At 46.5% G+C, this 11,548-nt stretch overlaps 1 protein-coding gene across 1 annotated transcript in view; it reads right to left on the bottom strand.

Moving 5' to 3' along the window:
- Positions 1-535: 535 nt before the first annotated feature.
- Positions 536-11,548, bottom strand: part of MEI1 (meiotic double-stranded break formation protein 1) — a 66,173-nt gene continuing 55,160 nt past the window's right edge. Inside the window, exons 24-31 of the mRNA XM_073213939.1 lie at positions 11,326-11,486; positions 9,013-9,094; positions 8,657-8,832; positions 3,432-3,513; positions 2,862-2,968; positions 1,792-1,923; positions 1,497-1,609; positions 536-728 (exon numbers count right to left, since the gene is read on the bottom strand). Coding sequence (XP_073070040.1) covers positions 683-728; positions 1,497-1,609; positions 1,792-1,923; positions 2,862-2,968; positions 3,432-3,513; positions 8,657-8,832; positions 9,013-9,094; positions 11,326-11,486 — 899 coding nt within the window. The 3' untranslated portion in view covers positions 536-682. The remainder of the gene's footprint in view (positions 729-1,496; positions 1,610-1,791; positions 1,924-2,861; positions 2,969-3,431; positions 3,514-8,656; positions 8,833-9,012; positions 9,095-11,325; positions 11,487-11,548) is intronic.

The raw sequence follows: 11,548 nt of genomic DNA, 5'->3' as shown, positions 1-11,548 counted from the left end.
GTTGGGGGACCCTCGGCGGGTGGGAAGGGAGCTGGAAGCCCCTGAGAGTTGAATTCAGAATGGGCGGGCATAGTTGTGGACAGCAGACATAAAAGAACTGCACACGTGGGTGTACAAATTTTCTGGGAAGGGCTGAGGGAAAGAAACACAGAGAACTTACTTTAGCCAGAGAAAGGCTGAGCTGGGGCAGTTTCTCAGTAAAGCTGAGGATTTGACCTCAGCTTTCTTGCCGGAAACTGTACCTTCACATAAGATGAGGCAGAGGTAAAGTGCCTCTTAAAGCGCTGGGATCACAGCAGTACCAAACAGGTCATTCTCTGCCCTTCCAGCCCCAAGGATGGCCTGACTGGTGTTTCCTGGGTACAACAGGCACCCAGCTGGTGTTTCTTATGTGTTACCAGAACAAATCATACCCCTTTCTCCCTGAGGCCCTCCATCCCTTGCTGAAGCGATGGCCATCCAACGGGCTAAAGAACCAGCCCAAAGAAGCCAAGATGAGTGAGTTGAGGGTGAATGTTTTTGGAGAGCCCAGAGACATGAGTGTATCATTTTACTTCCTGATTCCATTTCAACAGTGGAGTAAATGGCTCCAGATGCCACCCATTTCCCCAGCAATTCTGTCCTGACTTTATCTTCTCCAGGTCTCAGTTCCCTCCACTTCTGTGCCTTCAAGTCCTGAGATTTAGTCTCTGATGTGCGATAGGGATACAGCCACCCCTCCTACGCAGCTGGCAGCAAAACACAATAGGAAAACAACAGAGGAGGGGCTAGTCATGGGAGAACCACACTTCCAGAGCCCAAAAGGGCAAAAACGGGCAAGAACACAGGTGCTAAAAATAGTGGGCTGGATTCTAAAATTAGGACTTGAACACCTAGGTTAAGGAACCATACCAGGGAAGTGGGAAGGGAGGGAACCAGGGAGGCAGCTGGTGGGGAAGCACAGGAAGTACCCCCATGCACACACATACCCCTCCAGAGTGTCTCTGGAGCACCACACCCCCTCCCAATGGCCTCTGATCACTGCCCACAGACCCAGGCTTTCTCAGAGACATGCGAGTTACCCAGAAACCCCCAACACTGGCCATACCAGCTGGGCTTGGGCAACTTTCTTCAAGCTTGGGGAAGAACTACCTCCTTCTTGAGTTTGGTAATGTGGCTTTGGAGACAGACCAATCTGGGATCTAATCTTGATGCTATCACTGTGTGAGCCTGGGCACTTCATTTAACTTCTCTGGTCTAAATTACACTATGTTAACTCTCCTACTGCTGCGAGGATTAGATATAGTGCATGTAATAGGCCTGTCCTTGGCAGGAGCTTAATAAACAGAACAAGTCATTGTTATTACTTTCACTATTAATTATTCTCACTGACTTGCTTGCTTTGGAGGGTGGGGCTGTAAACAGTGCACCTGTCCATCCTGAAGCATGATACCACAGCCACCCATAGTCTGGGTGACCTTCCCAAGGCCAAGACTCCCAAATGCAAGAAAGGATACAGCATGTCCTGCAGGGGTGGCTGGGCTGAGGAAGCCCTGAGGGAAAGGCCCTCCAAGGAGGCCTGCAGGGTCTGGACTGTGGTGTGATCAACCAGGAGGCCTGTGCTCTGGACCTGAAGGGAGAAAAGGGCAGGGAAGATGGGCTTTCTCAGTGCCCACTCCATACAGGCCCTCTACCCTCCACACCCTGCCCTCCTGACCTCCCACTGGCTGCTGTGGCCAGAGTGCCCCAGAGAGGACAGTGTGTAGGGTCTAGCCTCGCATTTTGGTTACACAGCATCTCCTTTCTACCCACCTGCAGGAAGAAGCCACGCAGAGCCTGCAGTGTGGTGTTTGAGAGAGCAGAGAGGTCAGCTGAAGCCGCGCCTTGCAGAACATAACCCACCTCTTCACGAGAGAGGACACAGCTGCTATGGAACCGCACAAACTGGACCATGGAGAGAAGCCCCAAACACAGTGGTTTGGCCTCTCCTTTATTCACAGACATTTCCTGTGCCCCTGCCATGCTCAGCACAGAGCTGGGGACAGATCGGAAGCCCACAGATTGCTGCCTCCAAGGAGCTCAGAGTTGGTGGGCGGGGGTGGGGTTGTGTCATGCGAGAGCGGGCAAATGAGGTAGACTGCAAATCCCTGAGAGACTTGGCCCAGTACTCTCCCACACCCCTCAGTCTTGCACCTCACACTCATGGCCAAATAAGGGATTGTGTTGTGTTTACCCAGACACACCACCATGTGCTCATGTACCTGCTGTGCTCACTTTACTACCTGGAATACTTTTCCTCTTTGCTAATCCTTCAAGCCTCAAATAAAAAGTCACCTTCCTGCTGAATGTTCTTCCATTTTACTGAAGAAATAAAACACTAATTGAGTACTTACTTAATTCTTCTTCACATTTCCCTCCTAGCTCTGGCAGAAGCAATTACTCTTTTTTCTATTCCCACACCAAACACTGATGTATTCATTGATGCACTTCTCTGTCATTCACAGGCTTGTTTATTCAGTGGGCACTTATTGTGTGCCAGGCACTTAGTCTATCCTCTACCACTAATAACATCTTTGTTTAATGGTAAGTTTCCTTGTCTATCTCCTTCTCTGTAGACTGAAGGACCCTTAAAGGCAGAGAGCATTTGGCTCATTGACATTTTTAGGACTTAGCAAAGGATCTTACTGGCGGTGGGCAGGCCCTGGTCAGTGTAAGCATTTAGAGGAATCCTCTGAGCAGGGCACTTATAGGGGGCAGGCCTGCCTAACCCCTTGACCTTCAAGGATGAGGGTTGAATTAGGATAAAAGTAAGGTGTCCCTGGCCTCAGGATCACCCAGCTCTGGCATTTTTCAGAGCACAAGCCCCTCCTTTCTGCACTTACCAGGGTCATGAGCCTCAAGATCTCAGGTCTGAGGAAGGAATTCTCTCCAGCATCCAGGAGGGTAAACAGCAAAAAACGATTCCAGGGCTGGGAGACTACATGGAGGGCTACAGGAAACACCAGTCACCCTGGGTTGTTGATGCTATTTTTCAAAAAGCCTTAGAACATTGCTAAAGAGGACTTTCTCCTATTGACTCAAAAAAGAGCTGCTCAGCTAGAGACAGAGCAGTAGACAAGCTGACTGCAGGAAGTTTCTTTCTTCCTGGGCTTCTACCCACCTATGCTGCCTGGCTCAGGGAAACCACATACCCCACTGTGATAGGTGGCAGGCAACAATAAGTGTTCTGCCACATAAGAGCTTTGTGACCTTGGCTAGGCAAGATGCTTGACCTCTCTGACCCTCATCGGTATAATGGGCATGACAGTGCCTTTGTGGTGTTATTAAAAGAATTAAACAAAATCAGTGTGAATCACTGAATAGGGGATGGGGGTCTGGGGTGGAAGGGTGGCAGGGGCTGGCCCCCTACAATCTCCCCCAAAGGAACATCAGAGAACAAGGAAGGTTTCTACCGATGTCTGGGCTTCGGGCATGCAGGTAGTCAAGCAAGGCCTCCAGGCAGCCAACACAGGCATGGGACAAAAGAGGGTCCTTCTGCAAACAAACAAAAAAACCACCACAGAAGTTCATGTCAGGTTTTGCTACCGATGAGTTTTGGTGCCAACCAAGAAAAAAACATTTGGTTTTCAGAATCATTTGGATTTCAGAATTTCAGATTTGGGATTGTGGCCCTGAAGATAATCATTCAGGGAATGCTTTGTTTCAGAAGGAGAGAGATAGGCCCAGGGCCCCACTGAGAAATTCACAGATTATAGGTTCTGGAAGAGCCCCACAGTTTAAGCCAATGGGTTTCAATCTTTTTTGAAAGCACTAGAAACAAACAAAATTTTCATCAAACAAAATTTTATGCTTTAATACACATATCAAAAAATATCATCATCATCAGTCATCAGGGAAATTAAAATTAAAATCACCATGAGATACCGTTATATATGCAACAATTAAAATTAAAAAGAATGGCAGAACCAAATGTTGGCCAGAATGTGAAGCAACTAGAACTCTCATAGACTTCCAGTGGGGAGGTAAAATAGTGCAGACACTTTGAAATTATTTTGATGGTTTCTTATAAAGAAAACCATTCCTCATGCTATTCTTTATAAAGTTAAACAGACACATACCATATGCGATAGGCAGAAGTTTAAGATGGTCCCATGAACTTTGCTCCCAGAATTGTGAGATAATAAATGGGTGTGTTAAATCATTGAGTTAGTGGTAACTTGTTACACAGCAATAGAAAACTAATAACTTCATGTGACCCACCAATCCCACCCCTAGGTATTTCCAAGAGAAATTAAAACATATATCCACACAAAGACTGTACTTTAGTATTAGGAGAAACTTTATTCATAATAGCCAAAAACCTAGAAGTCTCAAATATCTATCAATAGGTGAATGGATAAACTAATTGTCATATAGCCATATACTGGATTACTACTCACCAGTAAAGAGATGAAGTACTGGTCATACAACAATATGAACGAATATGGAAAGCATTAAGCAAGAGTGAAAAAAGCTAAACACACAAGACCACATATTGTAGGATCTCATTTATATGAAATTCTAGAAATGCTAAAATTATAGTAACAGAAAGCAGTGTTTGCTGAGGGACAGGGATGAAGAGAAGGGACTGACTACAAAGGGACACAAGGGAACTTTCTGGGGAGGTGGAATCTACATCATGATTGTGATGGTGTTTACAAAACTGTATATACTTGTCCAAACTCATTATACAGTTAAAATAGGTGAGTTTTATTGCATGTAAGTTATATCTCAATAAAAATGATTTTTTAAAATTTAAAAACCAACAAACAAAGAACTCCTATGCTCTCCTTATGCTATTCTTTGCAAGGCAGCAATGGAGGTTGAGTGTGAGGCAGACTTGGGTTTGGATTCTTGCTGAGTCACCTACCATCCATATGATCCTGGCCAAAGTTACTTAAACTTGCTGAGCAGGGATAAAGAGACTATCTGGGTTGCTGAGAGGGTTAGATGAGAACTGGATATAGAGTGTATAACGAGTACTTGGCGCAAACACCAAACGGTAACTCCCTTAGTGAAATGCATAATGGGAAACACTCCCCCTCTTGAACAACCCCCGAGAGGCCTCCACAGAAGCCCTCAGGCTCCAAGGCCCACAGCTTGACGTGGCTGGGCTAATCCACTCACCTACAGCTGAGAAAATGAGGCCCAGAGAGAGACCTAAGGACTCCTGGGTAGTGGTGCATAGCAGGTGTACAACAAATCCCTAGGCCATGTGCCCTTTTTCCTTCAATCTAAAACTAACAACGAGGGAGCCACTTCCAGCCTCTTCCCAGGTACCCAGGATCATACAGTCATGGGTCAGCGTGTCTCAGCTTCCCTAACCTGGTAAGGAGATATGGCTCTAGTGTCAGTTTCTCACCCTGCATCCTCATACAACCAGCAAGGGGTCCTGCATGGTGGGTGAGGAGCTGGGGCCACTGGGGTCTAGGAAACCCAGGGACTACCCTCAGGTAACAATGGCTCTTGTTCACAAGATGCACTTCTTGGGACACTGAAAGAACATGGATTTTGTAGCCAATATAATTCACAAACCTAAAATTTGCCCTTGTAATTTCAGTGGTTTTTAGTATAGTCAGAGTTATACAGCTACATAATTCCAGAATATTTTCATCATTCCAAAAGGGAACCCCATACTCATTAGCAGTCCCCTAGTCCTAGGTAACCACTAATGTACTTTCTATCTCTATAGACTTGCCTATTCTGGACATTGCATATAATATGTGGCCTTTTGTATCTGGTTTCTTTCACTGAGCATGTTTTCAAGGTTTGTGCAGCATGTCAGAATTTTGTTACTTTTTGCAGCTAAATAGTATTCATTTATTTATTCACTTATACTATACTAAATAATATTCAATTGTATGGATATACAACTAATTTATCCATTCATCAGTTGAGGGACATTGGGTTGTTTGTATTTTTGAGCGATTATGAATAGTACTGCTATGAACATTTTTAGACAAGTTTTTATATAGACAAATGCTTTCAATGATATTGGGCACATTCCTGGTAGCAGAAGTTGGGTCGTACTGTAATTCTGTATTTAACTCTTTCAAGTACTTCCAGGCTGTTTTCCAAGTAGCTACACCATTTTACATTCCCACCACCAATAATGTATGAGGGTTCCAATTATTCCACATCCTCATCAGCACTTGGTATTGTCTGCCTCTTAGTGTTTAGCTGTTGGGCTTTATAAGGCTTTTCATCACTCAGGACAGTTCAAATCAACCTCTCCTGTGCAGCCTTCCCTGACTCAAATAATAGGTCATTTTGGCATTAGTTATAATTATTTGTGCAATTTCTGTGAGCGTTTAAATGCTGGAACCATGTCATGTTCATCTTGGTGTCCTCATTCATTCACTAAACAAACACTGCTGGATGCCAGTTCTGTTCCAGGCTTTCTGCTGGGTATTGAGTGTAAGGGAATCATTTCCCCCTATGTTCTAAATGTTAAAATAGGAACTTCAGCCCCTTCAGAAACATTGGAGAGAACATCTGTCTTTCCTCCCACATTTGACTGGCTCCTCCTCATGCAAGAAGGGATTTATCTAACAGGTGAGATGTCAGCTTAACATCAGGGCAGGAGTAAGATATTAAAAGTCATTCTCCTATGAACTTAAACTCTTAAGATTTTGGCCAGCTGATGAAGTGTCCTTAATGCAAACAGAATTTCCCCACCTATGGGCTCCTGGTCTGGCCTAGGGTAAGAGGGTGGTTTAAAAGCTCCTTTTGGATATGATAAACCAAGTATAGTAAAACGTTAATGATATGATTTAGGTGGTAGGTGTATGAATGTTCACTGTAAAATTCATCTTTGCTGTATATCTGAAAATTTTTCAGACCAAAAAGAAGCCCAAGCTGACCTTAAGTCCCAGCTACATTCTTCTACGGCATTTACCAGCAACAAAGCTGATGTTTTGGCTCTCCAATTCCTGATTTCTTAACTGGTTTGGAACCCACTAGGGGAACAAGACACCAAGATTAAGCAAACAAAATTCCTACCTTTGAATAACTGACACCTGGGGAAGACTGACAGGAAAATGGGAACTTGGAACAGAGAGAGCTAAGTGGTACAACATGAGAGAGGTCTGATCCATAAACAATACAGACCCATGGGCGCAGACGTGGTGGCAGAACAAGTCTCCAGCACAGGACCCACTCCTGAAGCACCTTCTGTCTCTTTACATTTCCCAACTGCCCCCAGCCTATGCACAGACCTAGGGGGATCAGTCCTTCAACATAATCTCCCATGATCAATAGCCATATCCTATATGTGCGATCATTATCGGGGCACTGAGTGACGTCTACTCAAGTCAAGGCCTCCACCCCAACCCCAAAACTCTCTGCAATTTCTCTCACTCATTTGCTGACTCCCCCACCTCCCTCCTCTTGCCTCATGAATGCCTTGCCATCATATCAGTCTGTGTGGATCTTTGACTGACTGTCTGTCTTGGGCAAGCTCCAAAGGGAAGGAAAAGAGAGTCCAAGTCTAACTAAAAGAGCATAAACATGTGAGGCTTCAGTCACCCTAGAGGGACCAGCACACGTCTGAAAATAATAGGCAACGAGCTCCTTGAAAGTGAAGAAAGTTCTGAGGAATCAGGGGAGGGAAATGGGCCACAAATCCAGGGACAGGGAATGAGTCTATATCCGAGAATGAAATGGTGCTGTCAGGATCAATCCCATTTCTGTTGGCCCCTGTCCTTGAGGACTTAGGACAGGTCACTTGGTCTTTCCAGCCCAGCTCAAGCACCTCCTCCAGGAAGCCTTCTCTGACAGCCAGCCTGGAACTCACCCTACAGCTTATTAGTTATGCCCTGTGCCCCCATGGTACAGTGTGTCCCTTTAGCCCAGCACTGACCACACTGTGCTATTACCTCCTATCTCATGGCACCATCCCCAGCCGTAGCAGTTAAATCCTTAAAAGCAGGCACTTGGCCTATCTCTATACCTCCACTGCCCTTTACATCTGATATCTAGATAAACAATGATCTCCAACAGTCCTCTAAGCTGTAAAACACAAACCACTCTGGGATGGTTATCTACTCTTTTGGCTTGCCCAGGATCCCTTCCTCCTTCTGGGAATAGTTTTTTTTTTTTTTTTGCACAACCATCCCTCTCTCATGCTCAGTCCCTGTGGGCTAAGGAGAACTGACGATAGGCCCCAGCCTTCAGGAGAGGGCACTGACTCAGGCCAGGTCAATCGGAGCATCCCAGGCTCTAGCCACAGAAATTGGTACAGTGCCCTAGCCAAGTGAGACCCAATTCTGGAAAGAAAGAGAAACATTCGTTCTGCTGGAAGGATACAAGCCAGGAGCTGCTAATGGTCATCCTCCAGCCCATGAAAATAAGTTGACAGAGAGAAACGCAGAGCCAAGAGATGAGACAGAGATCTGATGCTACTGTCTGAGCCTCTGGGATCCAGCTGTGCCTGAAGCCAGTTACTGACCTCTGGGCTTTGCAGTTCTGAGCCAGTTTGAGTTTTATTTCTGTCACCATAATTTTGAAAGTCTCAATATATCTACCCTCCATGACTGCTGAGTATAACAGGCTCTTGACAGGGCAGCCAACCCTTTTCTGCGCTTGTCAGGGAGAAGCAGCACCCATTGCCTGGGTCCCAATTCAGCAAGGGCCTTACCTGCACCAGGAGGTTCTGCAATCCGATGACCAGGGACAGGATTTGTGATGTTCCCAGTGGAGCTAGTACAGTGTCCCCAGGGACTGGTGGTGGCCGGGCCCCTGACGGCACTAGGGTCACCAGGGCAGAAGAAAAGCTTTGTTGCAGGGATGTCCGCAGGAAGCGTAAGACGGCAACTAAAAGCAAGAAACTCCTTATACCCAATTCTTGCCTCCTTCCCCACCCAGCTCTGTCAAAGAAAGAGGACAATGGAGATAACAACGGGGTGACCATAGGCTGGTCTGGGAGGGGTGGTCCCATCTCAGAATCTAGGAAGAAAACTTTTCTTTTCCTGTAAGAGGACACTAGGCCCATACCTGAGAGCAGGGCAGCTTTTTTCTTTGGAAAGCTGAGGAAGCTCAATACTTGGTCCAGTTCCACGGACAGTGTCTGGTGAACCTGACAGGGCAGTGGGTAAAGAGATGACTCCACATTCTGGGAACTTGGGCAGAAAAAAACCTGCCCCAGTATCTTTTCTACACACCCGCCCCCACCCCAACACACACACACACACACACACACACCCTGCATCCACTAGAACAGAGATGGTCATACAGAGTCTTGAGGAAAACTAACCCCATACCTGGAGAATCCTTCTTCTCCTAAATCTCCCTAATCCTCAAGGACCCTTCTCCACCAGAGAGCCTTCCCTGGACTCATTTATGGTTGACTCTCCACCTAACATAGATCTGGACTCGGATGGCCCAGAATCAAAATCCTAGCTCTGCCACTTGCTGGCTGTATAGCTATGGGCAAGTCACTACACTGCACTTCTCTCACCTTGCTCCTTTCTTCATCTAGGAAAGGGCATAATGCCATCTGCTTTCATTCCCTCTGGAGTTGTTGGAAAGAATAGCTGAGGATCAACCTTGGCAAATGTGTTCCTTTCCTTAATGTCAAAGCAATGTCCAAACTGAGAGGTTAGTTGGATGGTAGGTTCAAAGCTGTGAGTCTGCTCTATTCTCCTCATCTAGAACACAAGATGTCAGGAGGCAGGGACTACTTATCCTCTGCTTGAATCTAACACAGTCTGGCACAAAGCAGTTCGTCAAAAATGCTGTTGGCTACTGGAATCATCAGGTTCCAGGCAGAAGAACCAATCTGTGCAAAGATGTAGAAATACCATGCTAATATAAGACGTTAATAGAGGAGACTGAACAGGGGTTATATGGGAACTCTGTGCTATCTGCTCAGTTTTTCTGTAAATCTAAAACTGTCCTAAAAATAAAGGCTATTAAAAGTCTATCAATCAATCAAAAACAAAGTTACACAGATATGAAAGAGCACAGCTGACTGTGAGAAGAGGAAACACTTAGCCAGAGGGCACGGAGGGAGGTTGGAATGGCAGAAAGTAAGGCTGCAGAGGAGACAGGTAAAAAGGGTCTTGGCCACCAGGTGGAAAACAAAAAGGCAACTGAAGGAGTGTGGGCAGAGGGGACATACAGACAGAATGGCTGCAGGGACAGGATATGAAGAAGAGGGAGAAGCTAGGGGCCGCACGACTGTGAAGAGGCCACGTTAGTGATGGGGACAAATGATCAGGCCTGAGCTAGGGCAGTGGGGGTACTTGGAGTGGAGGTGGTTAGTAGGGAACTGGCTAGCTATGAGCTGACAGCCAGGGCAAAGCCAAGGACAAGGTGCAGGCTTCCACCCAAGCAGGTGACTGCAAGGTGGGCCCAACAGCCTCACACAGAAAAGCAGGAAAGGTGCCTGTCCCAAATCAACTCCCTAGGCAACAACCTGTAGATATGCTATAGCATCAATCTGCCACCCTGGAGGCCAGACTTTAAAATTGACTTCACTTCTACACAAATGAGTGTGTGCCCAGCACAAAGCCAGCACAGGACTGGGCACAGGACAAGGACACCCCAAAAGCTAAGAGATGGTTTCTGTCCACAAGGGCAGCCAGCCTTAGGGGAGAAGCACCTCAGTATGAAGCAGCTCAGAGAGGAGTCCATGTAGGGCATTGTGATGACAAGGCCCTATACAGGGGTGGGGCTAAGAGGAAAGGGAGTGCTCTGTGGCTATGTCTACTGCTCCCCTGTTCCCTGCATTACCTTGTGATCAATCACAACGACAGCTTACACATCTATGGAATTTTCCAGTTTCCCACCACTGCTTCACACAGGCTGGCTTCTGCCTTCCTGTTCTGTCTGACAATCTGTGCCCGATATTCTAGCCACACAGTGCCTCACCACTCTCCAAACCTGGACACCATGTCCTCAATTCATGCAGCTTCATGCCTTTGCTTGTATTGTTCTCTTTTCCTGTAATGCCTGTGCCTATCTTTGCTTGGTACATTTACCTTTCAAGGCTTTGCTTAAAGACTATAATACAGGTTTCCCAGGTGTGGGGCACATGCCATATTCATTTTTTATTCCTCTGTGCCTAGAATACAGCCTGATACATAGGTAATCCATGTGTGCTAAATGGATTACCATAAACCAACCTGAGAATACTGGATGTTTTTTCCTCGTTTTGTAGTCAAGGAAACTGAAGCTCAGAGAGTTAAATACCTTGCCAAGATTATATACTTAATAAGCTGCAGAGCTGGGACCAGGACTCAGGATCTTATCACTCCTTAGTAAGCATCCCATCCCCAAAGCCACAGGGATTAACCTGAGACTAACCTGCAAACTGCCATTGTGCTGCTGGGCAGAGAAGGAGGCAGTGAGCAGCCAGGCGGAGCAGAGGAGTGCAGTCCTGGGGGAACCCACCTCAGCCCAGGTGAGCACCAGCATCTTTTCCAGAAGCTCTGTCAGGGCTGTGCTGCTCAGGAGCACTGCAGCAGCTATAGAAGGTCCAGTAGGGCAGGGGCCATGTGAGTCACACAGGAGCCCCAGCTCAGTGCCA

The sequence above is a fragment of the Manis javanica genome, chromosome 10, assembly GCF_040802235.1.
Source record: "Manis javanica isolate MJ-LG chromosome 10, MJ_LKY, whole genome shotgun sequence".
Taxonomy (NCBI): domain Eukaryota; kingdom Metazoa; phylum Chordata; class Mammalia; order Pholidota; family Manidae; genus Manis; species Manis javanica.
Note: the sequence above shows the minus strand (reverse complement) of the source record. Positions and strands in the feature narration are given on the sequence as shown.